Below are 23,372 nucleotides of genomic sequence, written 5' to 3' on the forward strand. Positions count from 1 at the left end.
CAGTTTTCTGATTCATAATTATTTTGAGTATTTTTTCTCAAATCCTTGCAACAGTCAACAGGAAAAAAAAATAGTATTAACATAACGACAGAGCTGGCAAGTGAAAATCTGCTTTAGAATTCTGCAAAAACAAGTATCAGCAGTCTCTAATAAATAATTTGAAAGACTGACAGTAAGATTTGTATTTCAATGATTTATGCTGCAAGGAAGAAAGCTTTACCTATAATTTTTAGGGTAATTTCACAAAAAAAAAAATAAAGCTTCTATAAGTGTAAGGCTAGCATAATGCAATTGCTTTCATAATTTATTAAGAATGAAAATAATTATTCACACTTGTTAGATACTTGGGAATTTTGAAAAACACTGGCTAGGGTAAAGTAACTTTTCTTTACATGGAGTTGTGTTTTGAATTTGTGCTGAAAACAGTTGATATTATAGATGGTTTTGTTGTTGCTGAGCAACATCTGCACACCAACAAGGCATTTTCTGCTTCTCTTACTGCCCTACCAGCGAGGGGGTTGTGGGTGCACAAGAAGCTGGGAGGGGAGACAGCTGGGACAGGTGGACCCAGCCGACACAAGCGATTTCCCAAACCATATGACATCATGCTCAGTATATAAAGTGGGCAAAAGGAAGAAGGGGGGGATATTCAGAGTGATGGCTTTTGTCTTCCCAAGTAATTGTTCCATGTGATGGAGCCCTGCTCTCCTAGGGATGGATCCACACCTGCCTCCCCATGGGTAGTGGCAAACAGACTCCTTGTTTTGCTTTGCTCATGTGCACAGCTATTGATTTCCTTATTACACTGTCTTTATCTCAACCCACGAGCTTTCTCACTTTTCTCCTTCTGATTCTCTTCTTGCCATCCCACTGGATGGTAGAGAAGTGAGTGAGCACCTGCATGGGGTGTAGTTGCCAGCTGGGCTTCAACCATGACACACTGCTAGAGTCCAACTGAGGTAAAGCTGGGACTAGCTTCCTCATAATCCTCTTTCACATACCAGGAGGCACAACCCAAAGCTCAGCTCCCTCAGCCTCTCCTCACAGGGCTGGTGTTCCTGCTCCCTGACCAGCTTGCTAGTTCTCTTCTGAACTCACACACAACAACTAAGATCCCTCTGGTACTAGAAGGCCAAAAACTGGACACAGTGCTCTAGATGCCATTCAGTAAGTGCTGAATAGGGGCAGATAATCACTCCCTTCCATCTCCCAATCTGCTGCCACTGGCCTTCTCAGCTGCCAGCTCATAGTGGTTCATATTCATCTTGCTCTGGCAAGACCACCAAGGTCCTCTCAGCAAGCTCTCTGGCCAGGCCATCCTCAGGATATCATCACAAGAGGATCTTCCTTCCCAAGAGCAAGGCTCTGCATTTATTCTTGCTGCGTTTCCTATGGTGTGTGCCAGCTACTCATGTCTGAAGTGATGCAAACAGTGGTTAAAATCCTCACATCGTCCAAGCCTAGCTCAGGATTATAGAGAATGGGACAGCCCTGAATTTGACTTTTCAAATAAGCAAACATGCAAGCAAATAAGCACTCCATGCTTCTCTAAACATTTCTGAGTTTCACGATGTGGAGTTACCTGAATTTCTAATACTATACATCAACAGAAACAGCAAAGACAAAAACATACACATCTCATTTAAATCACCTCTCTTGTAAATCTCATTTTCCCATAAAACTCTGTTGTTCTCTTCTCTTGCTGTTAAAAAAAAGTAGAAAATCCAGATGATTTTAGATGGCACTAATATCCAGGTGATTTTTCCTGACATTACATCCTTCCTTTATAGCATAACTTTCCCATGGGATTCAAAATACAGAAAATCAAAAGTCTACAAGCTTTTCATCCATCACATCTATCATCAGCACCTTCTGGCACATTAACACTGACAAGGTAACATGTTATCAGAACAAAAGATTACATACTTAAGGCTTTGGATATCACTTTTCCATTCCACTTCTTGATGAGCCAATATGGATTTCAAATCTTGATTCTCTTCCGCTCTTAATTTTGATTCCTCCTTTTCACTTTCCAATCTTTTTACTTCTCTCCAGACTGCTGCATACCGATTTTTTTCATGCTCTATTATTTGTTCATATTTAAGAAGTATGTTTTGAATTTTCAGTAAAATAGCAGAACCTATTTTCAGACAGAAAAGACAAAGAGGAACATATACTATATTTAGGAGAAGACAAAGCCACCACTCAGGCAAAGAAAACAAATAGGAAAAACAGCTGCTCTGTATACACACAGGTCAGTGACAAAAGGGGAGGTGTTATCTTAAATATAAATAAACGAAGATACCTAGGACTGCACACAAAGAAACCATGTTTTAGAAGAGAAACTTCAAATATCTGAGGAAAAACTGACTTAAGAACATACCTGTATGATCCACAGTAAGCTGTTCTAAGAGCAACACAGCCTCTTTGTAGGTGGATGTTGGCAATTTGACATCCTCTGATGTTGTTTCAGATGAGTGAGTTAAATCAAGGTCATCAGTTACATCCATTTGTATGCTGACCTACAAACAATACAGTATTTTCTGTATACAACTGTGTAATATTACAGATGCATGAATAACTCATTATTTTATTCACAGTCCATATCTGATTGATCCCATCAGAGTGATTAAAAGCTGATAAGATTGTTTATCAAGAAACTTATTTTACAGTACCTTGTTTTTTTCACTTGCTTTTTTTGCTGCGGTTCTGGAAAACAGAAATATATTTCAGTTCTGCAATGTGTATCTTGCATTAAGAACAATATCTAAAGTTGTTTTGAAAACCTAATTTCAGTAGGAATTAAAGCAAACTTTAATACAATATTTTTTTTTAGATTTAGGCGAATACTGGGAAAAAATTTTTGTTATTGGAAGATTATTTTTTTCACAAGATATTAAGCAAATGGTTGAAATAACTGTTCACTCAAAGTGATAGGAATCATACAGCTACAGACGGAGATATACATAGTTATGTGCACTCCCTGTTTAATACTACAGGTTTAGTTCTTTTTGGTATTTAAACTCTTTCCCTTATGGGTCAAAGAACTGTAATTTTTGATTCTCTAGTGTACTTAGGCTGACAGGAATGGAGTTAAATTTTTTCAGAACAGCCCACACAATGCTGTGTGTTAGATTTCTGACCAAAACAGTGTTGACAACACACCAGTGTTTTAGCTATTGCTAAACAGTGCCTGTACCCTGTCAACAATTTCTGTTTCTCGTTTTGCCCCCTACAGTTAAGCTCAAGGTAGGCAAGAAGTCAAGAGCTGAAGAAAAAACATAAAAAGTAAAAAGACTCAAACCCTATGGTGCAGGTGATAAAACAGCAACTTTGTTCTTGTGTCTCTCCCTCCCCCTTTTTAAAAATACATTTTCACATATACACTGACCTTAAGCTAATTTTTCAGCACTTGTGCACACTGTCTTTATAATGAACTTGGCTAAGATGTTCAAAGCACATTAAGCAAAAAAGATGTGTTTTGGAAAACAAAAAGCATCATGTCATATTGTCACATGAAGGAACAAAAACCACTGTGCACAGCATGTTTACAGAAATCTTACCTTTAGCTTTAGGTCAATTTTTATCATTAAGTAAGTTTTAATTATAACATTCCTTTACTCAGTACCTTCCTTCTTCTTGAGATGCTTCACTGGAAGTGCTATCATCTGGTACTCGAAAATTATTCCCACTGGAAGAGCTCATCTGCTGATTAGCCTTCTGCTTCGAAGTCTGTCCTTTATTTTTCTTTGCAACATCATGATTCAAAGCAAATTCACTACATTGAACAGAAAGAAAAAGAAATTACCAAGTGAGTAACTTTACAGAAAATATTTATTTGAAACAGACATACTTAAGATGATGCCCAGAAATAACTGAGATGAAAAATATCTCTGATAAAACACAGACTTAACTCAAAGGATTGTTATTTAAAAATAATAAAACAATTAAAAAGAATTATTTAAAAAATCTTGCCCTAGGAATGAGGGGAGAATGTGGAACCTCAACTAGATTCAGGCAATATCTTACATCCACATTAGAAGAAGTATTAAAAACAGAGATTCCTTTGAAGGACAGACAGAAGAACATTCCCTAGTTCTGAAACTAAGGAGTGAATCTAAGAACTCCTTACTTCTTAGTTTTATGAAATCCTGCTTAGGATTTCATAAACATATCAATGGCTCCTTCAAACTTTTGAGATTCATTTGATAATATCTTTTCCCTCTTCCTAAAAAAAATGTGTTTTTCTTAAATGTTTGTGAAGCAGTGGACTACTCAGTATTGCTTTCAGCATTAATGAAATTGCTTCAACTAGTAGAATATTAGAAAACCTAAAAGACTTGCGTAATCCTACAAATAAGAATTAGAGATCATGTCTTTAGTTTATACTTTCATTGGCATTTTAATAATTTCTGACCTCTCCTCAGGTAAAAAATTCTTGTTGACTTTTTCTTCTGTAGTGTTTTCATCCTCCATTTTCAAACAGCCTTTGTTCCTTAGTGTAAGCTTTTCTTTCATTTGCTGATTAGTAATGTTGCCTGGTTGTGTACTTAATTTATCAACATTTTCCTCTTCTGACATTGTCTGGGTATTGAAACATCTTTCTTTGCTTTTTTCCTTCTCAACCTACAAGAAGAAAGTTAAGTTCCAAGTATTAATCAGTATTTCCATAAAAGAGAAACACAGTATGCAAGACTGAATAATTCAGGGTTTACCTCTGAAAACGTGTAAAATGAAAAAAAAATATAGACAAGTATTTTCACAAAAAATAAATTACAAGGTGTATTGTCATTGAAAGTACTTTGAATTCACTCAAGATTCTGTGATGTAACAGAAACACAGTCCTTAGAAAGAAAACAACAGTGTATCTTAAATCATGAACAACAAAAATGTAAAAGCATTACTGATGGATTAAAGAGTTAGAAGGACTGTACAATGTTAGTTATAAAAACAGAAATAAAAAAAATCAAATGAAAGTGTGCTTGGTTACTGCTTCCTCCACCAAGAGCAGGTAGGGTAGCAGGGAAGAAGATTCCAAACCCACAAGTAGAAACAACTCCACTCACAGCAAACAGGAATTTAAGTGAAGGGCAATGAAGACACATCATGCAGAAATCACAGCAAATGGAAAATTCAGTCAAGACCCTGTTCAGAAGCTATTTTTCATTCTTTGTTTCAGAATCAAAACTGATTTAATGTGTGCACTTCTTTTTATGTCAATGAAGTAATAACTTTGTACACTAGAATTGAGTACCATGTACTGTTAAACTGGAACAACAGTGTGTTCTGTGTTTTCTGAAAAAGGGGGGAAAGGCAACTCTCCACTGCTCTCTTTATTCAAAAGTATTGTATTTTCATTCAAACAACTAATTTGCACAAAGCATCTTCATTTAATGATGAATAGCTGAAGTGAACAGGACCATTGATATGGAGAAAGACTAAAGAATAAGGAGTAGCTGGTGAACTACCTCTTTTTGCAGCTGTACCTTTTCTTTCTCCAAAGCCAGGAACACTATTTGCAGCATTCCTATCTTACTCTTAAATCTTTCCATATCTTGTTTTAGCTCTTCATCAAGACTCCTTTCCAGCATGCCACATGATTCCTGAGCACTAGCAAAAAGACTTTCTGTTTCTCCTATATTACTGTTGATAAGGCAGTCCTTGGAAACATCATCATTAAAACCAGAGTATTTCTTAAGTTTCATTTCTGTTACAGAATGCGCATTTTCATCACTTGTACAAACAGGTCTTATTTTAGGAAGACTATTAGAAATATCACCCAAAATACATGATTTTAAGCTACGTCTCAGGGAACATGCAGGACCTTCCTCTGCATTTTTACTATTTCCATTATCATTCTCTTCTGTTTTCATACTGGGAAAATTTTCCATTTTCTTTTTCTCTCCTTCACTCTTCATTTCCTTCTTTCCTTCCTCTTCTTCATCTGTATTCCAGGTATCTTCTACATTTGTCTTTAAGCTATTTTGATCAGGAAGAACACCAATACCTGGAAATACAATTTCCATTTTGGGTACTTTTCCACCTAACCTAAGTTTAATATCTCCAAATTCACCTTGGCTTTCTAACTTACTACTTGATTCTGTCACAGGAGATGAAATAATATGAGAGCTTTTCAATTCTTCACCAAAGCCATCTTCTGATATTTCTTCCACAAGGGAAGCAGTTTCCCCAGCTTCATTTTCACCAAACAACTGCTTCAGCTCTGCTGTAATGTTTTTAAAATTTGTTTTCAGTTCCCTTTTCTCCTTTTCAACCCACATTCTTTCATATCTTTCTTCCCAAGGTTTTAGATTTAACTCCTTGTCAGCACTGTGCAATTCCTCATTTTTTGTTAGGGTTTCCCGATGTGAAGCTTCTGTTTTGTCAGTCTCATTTTCATGTGCTGTTTTTTCTATCAAGTTGGTAGGTTCTAAAATATATTTATCCTTAAGTGAATGGTACAGACAAAAAGATTACCAAGAAAAAGGAAGTTACAATTAATCTAGGTAATTTCCATTGCAAATTCATCCTATCATGTATCAGAAATAAGAGCATCAATATATTTTGAAAGCAATTTTTACAATACAAATCAAGGGATACTAAATTAAAGGTTCACTTACCTTTTTCTTAAAAATAAAGCCTTTTTTTCTTCAGAATTACTCACTACTAAGACTTACTCGAGACAACAGTTTTTCTAGGATTGGAGCTGTCTAGATGAGGGTTATTTTTGTCCTTAGGCCTGCCTGCTTTCTGTAGCCAATGGCCTTTGTTAGAAAGCAATTATTTATTTTTTCATGTTTTACTGCTTTAATATAATTTTTCTTTGGAACTGCCCATGTTGCCTCACCTTCCCTCCTCCACTGTTCTACTCTTCGGCATTTTATAATCCCCTGCCAGCTAATACAGTGTTAATGAACACAACAACCTTTTTATTGTCTACCACATGGATAACTAGGTCTGTTTCTTCACCCAAGATGCAGAAATGTTAAATTCTACTCCAAGCTCCAAAGAAAAGCATTTATTAGGGAAATCAGCCCATTCCTTCCCTCATCCCAAAAGTCAGGAACTCAAACTTATGTGAAAACCATACCATGCCTCACTCAACCTGCCCTTATCTCCCTCATGTCCCTGACCCCATACCCTGCTCCTCAACACTTCTGAGTGCTTCCATCATGTGTCTCATTTCTCCCAACATGCTCCTTCCCCAAAAGCTTCCTAGTGCCTTCCATACAGGCCTGCAGCCTTAGTCCCAATGGGCTAAGACCATCCAACTCCTCTCTCTCGTTATCCAAGCCCTCCTCTCTCTTCAAAAATTCCTGCTTTCAGAAGGGGGAAGGAACACCTCAGCCAGCTGCCATCTGTCCCAGCCTTTTCATTCCCTAAGTTCGCTGCCCAACCACTACCACCTTCAAGCAGGCCTAAGTTCCATGCTCTGCCTCTTGATATTAAGCATGTTCCTCTTTCATTGTACCTGGGTGTGGGGTAAAAGTAATTTGCTCCACTGTCCCTTGAGGTGCTACAGAAGACTCCAGATCCCTCTAACCAGCCCTCTCCCTCTCCTGCTGTAGGCCCAACACAAATAGGATGCCTGCCTTATTCCTGTCTAAAATGTCCTCTAAAAGAAACCTTTTCAAGCACTTCCTAACATGGCCAAACAAGCACATATTTTGCAGAGGCAGGGAAAGCACTGAGAAGGTCACAAAATTTAACTTTTTTTGTTTCTTCTCTTGAAAAGTGGAAGACCAGTCATACTTTATAAAATAGATCAGCATACAGACAAACTTCCTTCTTTACTTGAATGTGCATTTTGCATAGGGAAAAAAAAAGAATTTGACTGCACTGTTTTTCAGCACCATGCCAAAGGAAGAACACTGAACAAAGTCTAAGCAAACCAGCTGGAAACAAATTAGTGTAACAGCAAGTATTCAATAGAATGATCAGGATTTTTCCCCACCCTAAGAGGATTGCATCTCATTTTACTTCAGGCTGTTATACAACCTTTATCCACAGGATTCTCCAGAATTATTCATTGCCTGATAAGTTTCCTTTACTTTACATGTGTATAGTACAATTTTGTGATTCAGATTCTTATTTCAAAATCTTTGGTGTTACGTACCCACACTCCATAGTTTTCAATGGCATCCTTATCTTCTTTTTCAGCTGCTGATGACATATGGAAAGTAGATCCTAAGTACTCACCTACAGTGAGAAAACTGTATTTTGATAACCAGCATGACCTAATACTACTTATTTATGTTTAGAGTGCATTTTGAATCACATTTATGAGAAAAATCTTAACATAAAATAATGCATCCTCTCTAATTTGTGACCTCTTAGAGAAAAAAAATTACCATAAAACTGACTGAAGATGCATCTGTGCACACTGCTTTCTTACAAGGCATTTAAAGGAAATTTGGTGAAAATTGCTGTAAGTGGTCATAAATCAACCAATCCTGTTTCCTAAAGGTGTTATCTTGATCTCTGTCTTTAAAATGCTGTGTGCCATACAGTAACTAGTTACATGGCTCCAGCAACTGTAATTTCCCTATGTGCATATATGCAGTACACAAAAAAATGGAAAAAAAAAAATAACAGCTTTGATTTTAAGGCCCCAGCTTTACTCTATGCATGAAACAAATCTGTCTCCAGACATTGTTCCGGACTCAGTATTTCAACTTATCTACCTTATCTGCTGCCTTATCTGTTGCAGAAGACACAGATGGGAACTGAAAGACAAACTTGTGCAATGCTGAGAAACAATCCATGATCTGAACACTTCATTCATACTGTTGAAAAACAGATTCCACTCTTCCCTCTCAGAATTTCTATATAACATGGGCATGCCACAAACTTCTCAGATGCATTCACTCAGCCTCGCAGCCTACCCTGAATCTCTGTTACACCAGAAAATTGGACTCCAGATAATCCCAAATGCAGTCTAGAAGCAGCACCTCACCGTCACTGTTCTTGTGGAAGGCACATTGTACACTTTCAAGTGACAAGTTTTCAGAAAGAAACAAGTCTTAGCAACTCAAGTGAGGCATCTAAAAACTAAAGATGGAGGCTTTTCACCATTATCATTCTGCACCTCCTGTCTTGCTCAACAATGCCATGGATTCTACACAATAGCCCTTCTATACACAAAGTTTCACTGCTAAAGAGGGACACAGTATCCTTCCAACAAGAAAAGTGAGTAAGATTGAGAAAAATAGGTAGGTAGCATCATATAAAAAATACAAAAGGCTCCAGCCAACAGTAAAAACAGACAGATGTGGTGGTGGCTGAGGAACATTTGTAGGTAGCACCACAGAAATTACTGCAGAATGTGTCCTAGGTTATCCCTACCAAGACTGCTGTAATCAAACTCAAACTTCTATTTAGTCTTGCTCATCAGAGAAGTTTTCAACAGCAGCTATGTTAAGTTTTAAGTTTCAGTTTTCAAGTAAGGTTTTAGGATCTTTGGAGCCCAGAAGATCTATTTAATATAGTGCTTAATCAATATTGAAATTTCTGTGTAACCAGCAGAGAACAAGGGAAAAGGCAGGAAAGACACAAGGCAACAGTGTTCTTTCATCTTGAGGACTGTCTGAAAAGGGGAGAAGACAACATGTATGCTGGAGGAAGCCAACATCATGGAAAGGTAGACTATAGGAGGGAACAAACATGTACAGGTGCATATTTCAATAGTCTTTCTGTTTCCAGGACACCTTGTTAGAACCATTAATTTAAAATTAGGGAAAGATACGCAATAACAACGTGTCTGTCCATGAAAGAACATGAAAAAGAGACGGTCATGAATACCTTCAATATCCTCAACATCTTCTAAATCAAATTCCTGCAATAGATCTGCAAAACATAAAGCAGATGCCTTATTAAATACTCCTAAAAGATTATGAAGCTAAACCCAGAACCACTTAAAGCAAGTACTACCTGATTTCTGCTGCCTATTTTTAGGAGATGTTTCATTCATTTCCAAAGCAGATATGGGAGTATTCAGCTATGAAAGAAAATTCAATGATAAAACACCAAATTCGAAGTGAGTACAAACTATTTAATGAGAAACATAAGTAGTCAGTCTGACATGAACAAGTACTTACCTGTGAATTGCTGGGTTTCTCCAAGAAGCCTGGAAGTAAAAAATATTTTGGGAAATGTTATTTTTTTAAATTGTGGGTACCTTTTACTCCATTCAACATCAGCAGTTTCTACAACTAAGTATTAGTCACAACCATTATTTCATCAAGAGAACAATACTGAACATTCTATTCACCTCATCATGCAGCATGTGTCTTAGTACACAAGAAAAGAACAGTGCATACTTCCCACCATGCGCCTTGGATTTAAAAAATAATTATCACAGAACTAGAACAATACAGGTGAAGCAGTAAGGTCATGCTTGTTAACAGAGCAAGATTAAAATATTTATTCCTTTTGAGGAGCTGAAGGATTATTTCAAAAGCCAAAGCTGGTCTGCTGTAATGAATGATCATAAACCAGCATTATGACTGTGATTATTCTATAAGTGCTTAGTACTGAAGAGCATTTTCATTTCCATTGATGAGACTAAGAAAGCATGGGTACAGACACAGAAATCTCATAGGTATCTAACAAGGTAGAATCAAGGCAGTGTTCATCAAATTATTGTGGTTTAGCTTGCAGGGGAACAACAGAAAAAAATGCTGTTTGGTTTTAATCTACATTTGTAACATAGTTCCAAATATGTTTTTTATATTTTGTCCAAAGTTAAATCATTTCCAAACCCACACAATCTCACCTATATTTCTCAAATCTTCTACTTAAGTCATCTTACACTTTGAGTTCTCTCAATAGATAAGGATATGAAAGAATACTTAAAATTATTAAGAATGGCTCCATGCCAAAAATGTTGTATTTAAATATTTTTTTAAATATTTTATATCAAAAATAACCCAAACCAACATTACAAAACCAAACAGTATTCAATTTCAGTAAACCTGGTGGTCCAGCAGTGTGGAAAGACCTTAGAAATACTACCACAACCACCTTTTACCATCTTTTCACATTGATCCTAAACTTGTCTTAGTAGAATTCTTGTCTAAGCAGAATTCCATGACAAATAGTTAACAACTACATTTGAAGCTCCTGGAAGCTTGTAAAGTTTTGCTCACGATGCTCAAGTGACAGTGTCACAAACTACAGGCATAAATCCTCAGCAAAAACCCCTGTACTTGGAGTCAAAGCACAACATAAAGCTATCCACATGCTACCAAAGGTTAAACTAGGGGGGATGAAAATGCTAAGCCACATTACAGCTGTCTTCTGCTGCATTATCATCTAAGAACGTTAAATGTTGAGAAAGGTCAGTCCTAACAGACATGCACTGTCATCACTATGAAACAAGAACCTGAACCAAGAAAACTGGATACTCATTTGAAGAACAGAAATAATACTAAGAACTTCCTTTACAAAGTGGCCAGCAAGTGCTGTCATTACTGGTGTTAATTAACAAACAGTAAGAACTTCATTGGTGTAGTTTGCACTTGCACCATGACAGCATTTCTAAGACAGACACTGACAAAAATTTACTTTTGCCTATAAATGCTTACAGACAAGCATTAGCCCACCAGGAAGTTACCATTGTCACTTTCCCCTGACACAATCTGGGAGCGTGCTCCATGTCTCTCTGCAGCTGGGAGCAGCACACCACATGGTATTTTTCTTGGCACTTCAGAATCTGCCTGTGTAACCTAAAACACATGAATGAGAATTGGTACAAATGCATTTTCAACTCATTTCTATACAAAAAATAATTCATGTAACATGGTATCAATTATATTCTAGCTACAAAAACATTTTCTAAGGCTCTTGGCAAGAATCCATCAAAACACAGTATATTGGAAAATCACAGCATTTGTGTTTGTTTTCAGATCTTAGGCAAAAAATTCACACCACTATTCTGCCATGCTGACAAAACTTGACAAACTGGACAACCAAAGAATTAACATGGTAACTCAAGACACAGGTTATGAACCAACATCTGCATGTCTGCAGTGGTCCAACATTTGTTCTTATCTGACACTCAAGTTGGTACTGACATGCCCTAGGCATATATCCTGCGGTAGTGAATGAACACAGTGCTGCTCCCAATTACAAGAGCCATTTGGGTTGAACAAAGATTAGCAAGGCAGAGCTTACAACTACTTTAAAACTAACAACATTTTAGCCTTGTATTTTTAAGGGGTAGGAAGAGCTCTCTTTTTCTCACAAGAACAAGAGGGACTTAGCTGCAGACCTTCCTCATTGCCACAGACAGAGAGAATGAAAAAGGCAAACAAGGCCAGCATGTGCAGTGTCTCTGTTGAACATGACTTTAAAGAGGGCCAGAGACCTCAAGGGCAAACAGCCAACCAGGTCAGCAGACTAGGGCTGTATAGTGAAAAAGCAACAATCCTGTCAGCCTCTCTAAAAAGGTCAGAATATTTTAAGCAGCAAGGAACTTCACTGTTTCAGTACTATACTAGAAACCGAACTCAAAGGCCATTTGCAGAGACCCAAGCCATTAGCTCAACCTAACTTCATCCAAATCCTAACCGAGCAGCTGGCCTAGAGAGGAAGTATTTCAAGGGTCCCCAGTTACAAACATGGGAAAAGGAAGAAAAGAGGAAATAAGCCTTATCAACAGTAGTGTCCAAATCAAAAGGAAGCTCTCAAGTGATTCTGGATCTTGCTACTACTTCCTGCAGTGGAAACCCTTGTGTCCTTCACAAAAAAGTACCTCAGAATCCCAGGGAGATTCAGCATCTTCTTCCTCTTGCTCTGCTCCCACTGCTGGAAGGGCACCTGAAAATAAGGTAAGAAGATTAAGGTAATAAGGTAAGATGCTTGAGTGTTTGTACATCCAAAGATGCAGGTCCCATTGATGAAACCAAATAAAGAAGCAAGTTTTATTCATGCATTTCTTCCCACCCAGACACATCATGTTATCTCCTTTACACTTCCAGCTGCTTTTGCTCCCTTTCTATCAGAAGACAGCTATGCACAATAGCTGACAAAGCTACAGGTAATATCCAATGCACGTGGGTAACATTCAGGAAGATACTCCAGTGTCCTGCAGTTCTGTTATAGACAGAGTCAAGGTTTCTCCAGCCTACAGCTCCAAAATTTGGCATCTACCATCACTTTCCACTGTACAGGGGGTACCACAGAAACATTATCCAAAATCTCCTCACACTAACATCCAAGAAGTCACCAAAAAACAATGCTCCCTTTGTGCTACTAGGAAAGATCTCCCCTGACAAAATTGTTATCCAGCCCCTCCCCAGAAGCTAGACCCCTAAGCATTGCCATTTAAAAATATAGGCTCACACCTCAAACAGTTAACTCAAACACTCAAAAGCCATTTCTATCTTGAGGGGGGAGGATTAAAATTCAAACCTCTTCTCTACCGCACGATTTTAAGATTCAGTCTCAGGGAGTTCCTAGACAGATTTTACTATTGTATTTCTATTTTAAGCTATGTCAGGGAAGTATTAAAGTGCTCTACTCTCAATAGGCTGGTAATGTTTTCAAGCACCCCCATGTGGTGCTGAAGAGACCTTCTACATTTTAAAACTGGACAAGGTGAGATACTGGAACAGCTTTCTCTCTCTCAGCTTGACCCAAATCTTTCCCTGACTTCAGTCAAGAGCCATCAGAGCCTTTCAATGTTACAGGACTCATGATAAAAGGGAATACTGTTGTCACTCAAGACACTCTAGTCCTCCTCTTTTTCATCTGTGCTTTTTGTTCAGATCACTTTGGGGAGAACACAGCAACAAATTAAGAATGGCACTTACTTCATATCACATTGCTTGATATACAATACTGCAATTTCAGTTCTTTAAGAATGAATGAAAAGCAACCCAATCTGCTTTCCTTCTCTGCCAATGCCCACTAAGACTCACAAGCAAGAGAAAATTTTGCTATCATAGGAGCTATCATATCAATCACCATTTTAGTTTATTTTCTATGCATTAATAATTGTAGAGGAAGAACTTGGGTCTGGATTTACAAAGTAATTTGTCTCACCAGAATTGTCCTTTGAAGCTTTGTGGACTTCATGCCTATCATTACAAACAGAATTTTTCACATCCTCAGCAGCTGTAGCCTGTAACTTTTTGCCAGCACCCTCCTCTTGTTCTTTGTGTTTAGATGATTCTTCCTAAAAGAGATCAACCAAAACAGCTGAAAAGAACAAATCAAATAAACATCATCTTTGCTGTTCCTCTGTAAGCAGCTCCTCATGTCAGTCTAACTCTAGCTTCATTTAAGTTACAACATTCCAGAGCATACTTCTTTTTTTCCTCTACTTTGCTCCACAGAAAATCATTAGCTTCCTGCTCTCAATCTCATGCAAAATTCTTTTTGTTTCCTCACTTTCAGCTATCACACCATGAATTTTCGTAAGTGGTAGTAAAACTTCACGGATAAAAACTGTAACATAGAACTGAGAAAAATCTAACCAATTCCAGAGTCTACTGCCTATTCTTTTCCCATACTATAATGTATTACCATATCATAGCAAAGAAACTTTTGACTCCAAGTAAGACAGTAACATCAAAAATGCACGATCAAACAATGGACATATGTGAAAAATAAGTACTAAGAGAAATCCAGTTTACTATGTGTTTCTTACCTATCTGAAAATGCCCTTGTGACTGTCATCCTTGTATACTTACTTCGGTGCTTGAATGGAATGCTGCTCTCCAATTTTCTTCTTGCTTATTTAAGTGCAAGTTTTCACTTTCTTGTTTCAATAGTTTACAGATTTTATCATCTACTCCTTCATACTCCTCTTCTTCAGTATCTTCATCATCCACATGTTCAAGTATGACAGAGGCTGGTCTTTCACCTTCAGGTCCTGGAGTTTTTTCTGCTAACCAAGAATTACTGCTACTTTCAAAGCCATCACTGATGTTTGACTCTTTCTCCTTAACACCAGAACTATCTAAGAGAGGCTGAGGTATCTCTTTTTTCCAGTCTGTCATTTCAGAGTCTGAAAAACAGGAGTCAGCATTTCTGTGAAACTTCTCCTCAATCATGCTTTTCCTGTTCCAGCTTTCTTGCATATCTTGCAGATTATTTAGATTTTGAAAGACAGCTTGTTTCGGTACTGACTTGCATGATATTTCATTATTCATTATCTTTGGAGACACTGTTGTTTTATTTTCTTGAGATCTTTCACTAGACCCAGCTATGAAAGACACCGGAGTATCAAAAGATTCCTCCACGTTTTCATCATGTTCTTTACTTATTTCATCATAATCACAGACATCTCCAGTTCCACATTGAGCATCCCCTTCATACTTTGTTTTACTGAAATACTCTAATTGCTGATTAATTTCTCCTTTAGGTTCTGTTTTCTCCTCTGCCAGTATTTCATTAGACTGAGTTTCTTCATCTTCCAGCTCTTCCTCCTCCTTTTCATCTTCAGTAAAATCTTCATCATCCTCCTCCTCATAATCTTCATCACCATCTCCACTGTCATTTTCATCCTCCTCTTCTTCTTCCTCCTCCCCCTCGTCCTCCTCCAATTCTTCATCGAGGTTGCTCGCAGCTGGGACACCTTGATTAAACAGTTCTTCACTGTCTCCTTTGTTCACATTTGCACCTGATGGGATTCTTTGTTTGAGACTTTTCTTTGGTGACTTAGGACTTTCAATACTAGAACCATCACCATCATCTTAAAGTACAAAAAAAAGAAAAATGCATGTGAACAGAAGGACTTAAGTAAACAGTAACAGGCACGTTATCAGATTAATGTACAAGAGAGGAGCCATTTGGGAATGTCACAAAATGGAGAGGTGAGGTTGGGCAGGATGGAGGATGAAACTGGTGAAGGAAAACGGCTTAAGAGGGGATTAATATATTCATTTTAATGACTTATTTTATTCTGAATTATTAAGTGCTGTGTTTACAAAATGCTGCATTTCTTACTTCCTATTTAAAAAGAAAACCCCAAACCAACCACAAAACCTACTTAGCAAGTATACTTTATATATACTTTATAAATATATATATAGTTTGACATATATATATATATATATGCAGATTTTATATATATAAAGTATATATCCTCCATATATATTTATATATATATAGTATATCATGCAACCTTTTGCAAATAACTTACTGTTTTTCCTGAACTGCTGTGAAGCATTCATTAATAGTGTCAGGTTTGGCTTCTGCAGCTTCTGTAAATAAAGATTTATTTAAGAAATTTTTTTAACAGTAACAACAACAAATCCTTTGTTCACATCAAATCTTGAACAGTAAATATATTCAGACTGTCCTTATGATAGTGTTGGCTCCATCCTATACCTTTAACTATACAAACACTCCTCTCATAACCCATTCAGTAAGGTCTTTCACACTGTGCAGGCACCCTTCTGCAAATTGTTTCCAAAAATGTTTGCGTGCATAATCACTCTAAAAATCTGTTTCTAATATCTGCAATACTTAAGTAAAATTCAATTATATTTAAAAGTGCATTTTCAGGATGCTTACTTGCAAGTGTGCACAAGGTAAGTAACTATTAAGATCCTCATACTTAATGCATAAATTAGACTCTGCAAGTACACTTAAAAAATACTCCTAAATTTCAAAATCATGGCAGAAAAATATATCATTTCTATTTAAATCAGTGCAAGGAAATGAAATCAAGTTAAAACTAAACATGCTTACATCTCCAGCATTAGAGTGGGTTGAACTAATACACTCAGGCTCTAGATCACTGCACAATGCCAGTGCAACAGAGTTGATGCTCCAGACATCACTCTGAAGTGATAATTCTACAGATCATTAGTAAAAACAGTAGGCATGAGAGCTTGTAACTAACAAAAGAGTACTACCCGAGCATTCAAAAACAAAAGAGGAAAAACAGGCAGTGAGATCACATGCAAGTACTGAATGTCATCTTATATAAGAAAATTATATAAGATATTGATAAATGATGTAAGAAAATGATCCATTTGACTAACTCATCTGTTCACTGAGCACTCTTGAGGAACCTTCTGAGGAAAGGAGAAATAAGTGATGAAGGATTTTTGTAGATCTTGATAAATAAATGTCCTTTATCACTTAGGAATCTAACCCCAAATTTACAGAAAACAATAACAATGATTGAAGAAGAACAGGATAGGCTATAATAACTTACAAATTTTTGAAGTCTGCAAATCTGACTTATATGAACAAGAAAAAAACCAAAAACTATGTGGTTATCTTGTCACCTACTGCTTTTTGGCTCCAGATTATAAATCTACTGCATACTCTGTTACAGCTACAGATTGTTTAGGAAAAACTCACAGCACAAGGAAGGCTGGCTGGCCAGAGATTGCTTTAAAGAGAAAACAATATTGGCTGGAGCTGCAGATTCTTTCAGTTACAAAGAAAATTTGCCTGCACACCCCTTATTTTTACAGGATATTTTTCCTGTAAATGCACATACCTTGGGGGTAAAATCAAGTTCCTCTTCCTCAGAGGTATGCCAACTGTCATCACTCCCCTCTTTCTCAGAGCTTCTTAAAAGCAAAGCAAAATGAGTATCGTGTCTCTCAAGTCATTCTTCAGGTAAGTGTTATGTATTTTTAAAGTCTCACCTTATTGAGTCTCCTTGGGAAAAGTCATCTATTGCTGTTCAAAGATTAATTGACATGTTGAAATTAAATTTAGCATGCTAAGAATTAACCATTTAAAAATTAAACATTTAAAATGGACAATTCTACACATCATAATAGAACGATACTTTGTGTAGTAAATTCACTACAAGTGGCATAAATTACTTCATTTCCAAATCAGTACTGCATCTTCAAACAACACTGAATTAAAAAAAAAAAAAAGGAAATAAAAAGACTAGTGCTTTCTTTTGGACTCTTATACCTAGAAGTTTAAAAAACATAGAAACACCTAAACTAAAAAAATTAAATAAATAAAGTATAATATTAACATCCTACATTAGTAAACAATTAACAAAATGGTGGTGGTTTAGCAAGACATTAAGTACTTCCAAAGTACTCATCTTACACACAAGTACACATCACATGCAGAGATTTATTATTTTTTGCAGCATTATAACATTACACTAGATATTACACTATCTGCTGCTCTACCCAGTTACAGTTTATTTTGCAAAGGTAATGAAAATCAAAAAGCAATCAAACTCTAAAGTTCAAGTAGAAGGATCACCAACAGTTCTGTACACTGCATCAAAAAGGGCATTCAACAAACAAAAGTGGCAATCCCAGGGCATTCTATAGCACACTCCAAGCTTTCACCAGTGTTACAAACGTGACTTGCACGTAGGATAATACGATAAATCAGGTCAGAAGGAACCTCAGGAAGTCTCTTAGCTAGTCTTCTCAAAGCGGGTTCAGTTATGAGGTCAGATAAGGTTGTTCAAGGCTTTATCCAGTCTGGTCTTAAACACCTCCAAGGAGGGAGACTGTACAACCTTTCTGTTTCACTGTTCCTACATCCAATTAGAAACTATTTTGTTGCCACTTACGCCTCTTATATCTCCACCTCCTGTCATGTACCACTGGGAAGCACCTGGCTTTTTCTTCTCACATGTACCAGAAGCTGCTGCTAGGTCCCCTGAAAATTCACTTCTCTAGGCTGAAAAATCCCAGTTTCCTCAACCTGTCCTCAAAGGGCAAATATTCTTGTCCCTGATCAATCTGATGGACTTCTACTGAACTTGTGCACTGTTGAAAGACATCTCTCTTGCACCGGAGGCTCAAATTACACCCACAGCACTGGACACAATCCAGAGAGTGCAAAGTAGAGGTGGATAATCACTTTCCTCAATCTCTTGGCTATGCTGCTCTTAATACAACTCGGGACACTGCTGCCAGGGCACCCTGCTGCTGGCTTATTCTCAGCTCACTCTGCCAAGACCCGTCAGGCTTCCTCAGCAAGGCATCTCTCCTGCCAGGCAGTGCCAGCATGCTTTGTAGCAAGGGGTTGTACCTTTCTGTGTGCAAACTTTGCACTTGCCCTGGCTGAATTTTGCTAGGCAGGCCTGATAGTTCATTTACACATCCTGTCAGAGTAAATGCCTCTGAATGCCAGCACTGCCCTGAAGTGCATCTACTGATCCTCCCAACTTAGGGCTATTTGCAGTCTTGATGGGAGTGTACTCTAGCACATCACTGATCTACTAAAGAAACCTGAAGTCTAGGACTCCAGCTTCAAGAGGGCTAGAACTTCTCAACTAACAGCAGCTAAGATGAAATAAAGGGCTCTTCAATTCCCAAAACAGAAGGGGAAAACAAACACAATTTCCACATAGTAGCTATTTCAGCATTACTCAAGTTCTTGGTAACTAATTCTTGTTAGCTATCATAACAACCAATCCAAGGTCTTTGGTAGAATCATTAAAAGGAAAAGAAAAGAAAGGCATATCATGCCTGAAGACATCTCTGCTAGCATGAAACACAAAGAGCATGGAAATTTTGTCTGTTCTAAACACAGGGTACATGTGGGAATTTTGATGAGTACATCTCCTGACCTACAACTGGGCTTTTGGACAATGAAATATAGTGTGCACGTCATGTAGAGAAAACCTAGAAGCTGAAACAAGGACAAGCTAACAAGTAAAATACCAACACAGTCTCTAATTTTTACCGTTTCCTATTACAAACACACAATATTTAAACAGTATTATTTAGTTGTACATACAACAGTTTCCTGTTAACTCAATTAGTACCAGCAGCCTAACCTACCTGCTGATGTCCCAAGGTGAATAACAATATTTCCACCAGTGTGGAGCAGTCAGTTATCACTCTTGATGGGTGACTTCAGTTATATTTTCAATTAGTACAGTTAATCAAAAGAGCTGAGTCAGTTTTATGAAATTTTGCTTCCAATGAATAGACGGGGTCAGTTGGGTAGAGCATGGTGCTAATAACACCAAGTTTGTGGGTTCAATCCCTTTAAGGGCCATTCACTTAAGAGCTGGACTTGATGATCTTTGTGGGTCCCTTCTAACTCCAAATATTGGGTCATTCTGTGAATAGTAACTTTAAGCAACGATCAAGACCAGGTCACATTGTCCTTTAGAAGGCAAGAGGGAAAGTTCATGAGCTACCTTTCAGACAGAGCTCTGATTACAGGAGAAATGAGATCTAGAAAAGCAGTCTCTGGGGGTTGCTTGTTTCTACTTTAATTCAAGCCCATTTCCGTTTCAGAGTAACAGAAGGGCTTATTTAAAAATAAAATTATTTACTATCACCAGTGACACAAAGCAAACGCCAAATTCAAAAGAACCAAGGCAAAACATGCAAACAAACAAAAATCACTCAAAGCCTACTCTCAAATGCAGTTCATAAAACCAGTACCATCAAAATAGGGACCTCCAGGATAATAAACATTATAGATGTGTTGATATTTGTATACTCTACAACATGTTTCATATTTTTAAATGCTACTGTATAAAATACCTTTCCTTGATTTTCCTGTTCTTGATGTCTGGTTAGGAGACTGTTGCATTCCTATATCCATTTAGGAAAAGGCATGGAAAGGACAGATGGAACAATGACATCAGAATAAACTGGAGTTTCCAGAAACTTGGAGAACATAAGCAGTACATCAAAACAGCTACAGCAATGGCGGAACATACTGCGACTATCAGCCTATTCTACAGTTAGAAGTGCTGGAAACAACCCAACCACAATCTACAGAACCCAGCTCTCAAGGGACAATGTCAAACAGTAACTTAATGTACTCGCTCCATGTAAAACATCCATATTTCAGTATTTTGAAACAGTGAAACAGATTAACAGAAATATACTCTCCTGACAATTTTGTATTTCCCTCAACTTGACTATTCCTTGTCTAGCAGAGATGCAAATTAAATTCCTTCATGACTATAGAGTGCTTTACACATACGGCGCACAAAATTCCTTATTCTAAGCATCTCAAAAATCCATGTGTCAAGAACCAAACTTTGGAGACTATCCAGAAGTTTCAAGGAAAGCTTGACTCCCTGTACTCAGACCAGCATGCAACTTTGAGACATTATGTTATTTACACTCACTCAAGTTACAGTTTTAGCATGTTTGTTATGCTTCACTAAAAAAGAAACCCAGTAACTTGTTGCCTCAAACCAGCTCATCTTAAAAGTTGTGTCAGCTGGTGCCGGATACAAACACAGGTCACTTCTACCTCAGTTTGAAGAGTCATCTGAGTTTGAAGAGTTCATTTGACCATGCTGAACCACTCACATACAAAAGCTGTGCCAATAGCCAGAACACAGACACGAGAGGGCAGCATGTTCCCCCAGGGCTATAGAGCAGGCCACAACGACTGAAACCAGTGCGTTGACTGGTGTACCATGCAGGTGTGCTTGTGTGTGTACATGTCTCTGTGCTGTGGAACACAACTTCAGAATATAAATCACTACGCATCTGCTGTACCCATCCCACTAAGCAAAATTTTTATTTTAAGGCAACTAATCATTCTGTTATTGCAGCTGACACCAAATTTCTTCATGATGTAACATTTGTCTCAGAGCAGAATGGAGTCCTGCTCACACTGGATTTTACCACACAGTATAAATACGGCAAAATCACTTGTATCAAAACAAGATACATTTAAAGAGTTAAGAAAGGACCTCATGATGGCTTCTCATCCTTTCTACATTTCTCAGTTTTCTGAAGTGATAATACAGGACAGCTTTTACGGACCTTGGGAGAGAGAAATCACTGAAGCACTAAATCCTTTTCTAAGGACTCTATGATGGAAACCAAACAGTTTCTGTAGGGACCCAGGAACATGAAAGGAACAATAAATCATACAGTAAATATTCAAATAAACAAAAGCCAACTTATGAAGTAGGCTGAATTGTTCATTAGAGCAGAATATTTTGAAAAATATTCAGCAAATGCAAAAGCAGCAAAAGGAACAAGGACAACACTGAAGATCCCAGAAAAATTGTATAGAAGAACAACAGAAACAAAAATAATTCCAAAATGTGTTTCTCTGCTCTCCTGAGATCATTCCAACCTTTCCTCTAACAAAAGCTTCAAAGTCTGTTACTGCAGCCTATCAGAAGGACTCTCACGATACAGGACCTGTACTTGCATGCAAGCTAGAGACTGCAGAATTAATGCAGGTAAATATTTTCTCTATATTACTAATCTCTCAGAGACCGTAACAGTGTACACCGTTCAGGCAAAAGCAACATCTTCCTGATTAAACCACCTGTACCGAACTTTTAAAAAAGAAAAAAAATTCTGCAATCTATCAAGAAACTTTCCAAATCTCTGACTAGGTCAAATCAAGAGTTCCTAAGTCAAAGGAATGAAGTGTGACTCTAAATTAAATTCCTGTTATCTAGGAAAAGTCAGTGAGGAAAAATATCACATATTTTGCTCTATTTTCTTGACATATTTAAAAATGGTGTAAAAAACTGTATTTAAAAGAATAACAAACTGTGTTTGAGCACTGTCTTCTACCCATTTGCCACACAGTTTCGGAGTAACACCCTTAAAAATTCAGAAATAATAAAATCTCCTACTTGAGATGTAACGTACAAGACAAACTATTTTGTTTACGCTAAGGTATTCATTTTCTAAGACTCCTCTAGAACTCTGCACTCATAACCATAGACTGGATTTTTAAAACTCATTGAAGGAGTTAATTTTTTGATCACAAGGCAATTTAATTGTTTTTCTGGATCACAAGGTAATAATTATTTTCTAAAAAAATTTATAAAAACTACTGAAAGTGGAAGAAAAGCATTATTTTTATTGTAAATCAAACTATGTTCAAGCCAATACAGCATACACAGACACTGCAATATTATTGCCAACAAAGTTACTTTTCCAATATGTTTGCTAAGTATGTCTCTACAGCACCTAAATGGAAACAGTTATAATCGATTTTGAGAAATAGAACACACAAAAAGGACCATAGTGCAGATGGAACTATTAAAATTAAAATGATGACACAAGCTCCATGAAAATCAACAAGACATGTACCTTTCTGCTGCTTTCTCTGTTGCCTTCCAACTACAGAAAGAGGAACAACTACTCAGGTGGAACCCACTGCTTTTGTAATTGGATTTTCACAATCTGAGTTGCTATCTCTAGGTAGAAGGACACACTTGAAAAGTAAAACCACTTTTGCCTAGTTCCTTCCCTATCCTCCTTCTCTCTCTCTCGGAAAACCCATATAGATGGGTTCTGTTCTGACAGACAGAAAGTAACAACCCTAAGAAGTGAACACAGAACACAAATCAAATGTTTTCACAGGCTGACAAGCAGCACTTCCAACTATCATCAAATAAGCACTTACACAAAGCTTGTGCTACTGTATCTGATGCCTCCACTAAAACCAACGTGAACACAGTAAGC

General features: G+C 37.3%; 1 protein-coding gene across 5 annotated transcripts in view; it reads right to left on the reverse strand.

The window, feature by feature from the left end:
• Nucleotides 1-23,372, reverse strand: part of ANKRD26 (ankyrin repeat domain 26) — a 49,000-nt gene that overhangs the window by 21,146 nt on the left and 4,482 nt on the right. The window contains exons 7-23 of one of the 5 annotated variants that reach the window (XM_088055293.1): nucleotides 17,616-17,649; nucleotides 17,465-17,534; nucleotides 16,151-16,211; nucleotides 14,697-15,700; nucleotides 14,047-14,179; nucleotides 12,755-12,819; nucleotides 11,615-11,726; nucleotides 10,098-10,126; nucleotides 9,931-9,997; nucleotides 9,802-9,846; nucleotides 8,117-8,199; nucleotides 5,469-6,446; nucleotides 4,418-4,626; nucleotides 3,629-3,778; nucleotides 2,676-2,709; nucleotides 2,384-2,522; nucleotides 1,927-2,140 (exon numbers count right to left, since the gene is read on the reverse strand). In XM_088055293.1, coding sequence (XP_087911419.1) covers nucleotides 1,927-2,140; nucleotides 2,384-2,522; nucleotides 2,676-2,709; nucleotides 3,629-3,778; nucleotides 4,418-4,626; nucleotides 5,469-6,446; nucleotides 8,117-8,199; nucleotides 9,802-9,846; nucleotides 9,931-9,997; nucleotides 10,098-10,126; nucleotides 11,615-11,726; nucleotides 12,755-12,819; nucleotides 14,047-14,179; nucleotides 14,697-15,700; nucleotides 16,151-16,211; nucleotides 17,465-17,534; nucleotides 17,616-17,649 — 3,427 coding nt within the window. Of the gene's footprint in view, nucleotides 1-1,926; nucleotides 2,141-2,383; nucleotides 2,523-2,675; nucleotides 2,710-3,628; nucleotides 3,779-4,417; nucleotides 4,627-5,468; nucleotides 6,447-8,116; nucleotides 8,200-9,801; nucleotides 9,847-9,930; nucleotides 9,998-10,097; nucleotides 10,127-11,614; nucleotides 11,727-12,754; nucleotides 12,820-14,046; nucleotides 14,180-14,696; nucleotides 15,701-16,150; nucleotides 16,212-17,464; nucleotides 17,538-17,615; nucleotides 17,650-23,372 lie in introns of all 5 variants that reach the window. The other 4 variants (XM_088055294.1, XM_088055292.1, XM_014249063.2 and 1 more) reach the window with 4 other exon arrangements.

This window comes from Pseudopodoces humilis, chromosome 5 (assembly GCF_049639895.1).
Source record: "Pseudopodoces humilis isolate 2021_Gansu_Grassland_sample_001 chromosome 5, ASM4963989v1, whole genome shotgun sequence".
Lineage (NCBI taxonomy): Eukaryota > Metazoa > Chordata > Aves > Passeriformes > Paridae > Pseudopodoces > Pseudopodoces humilis.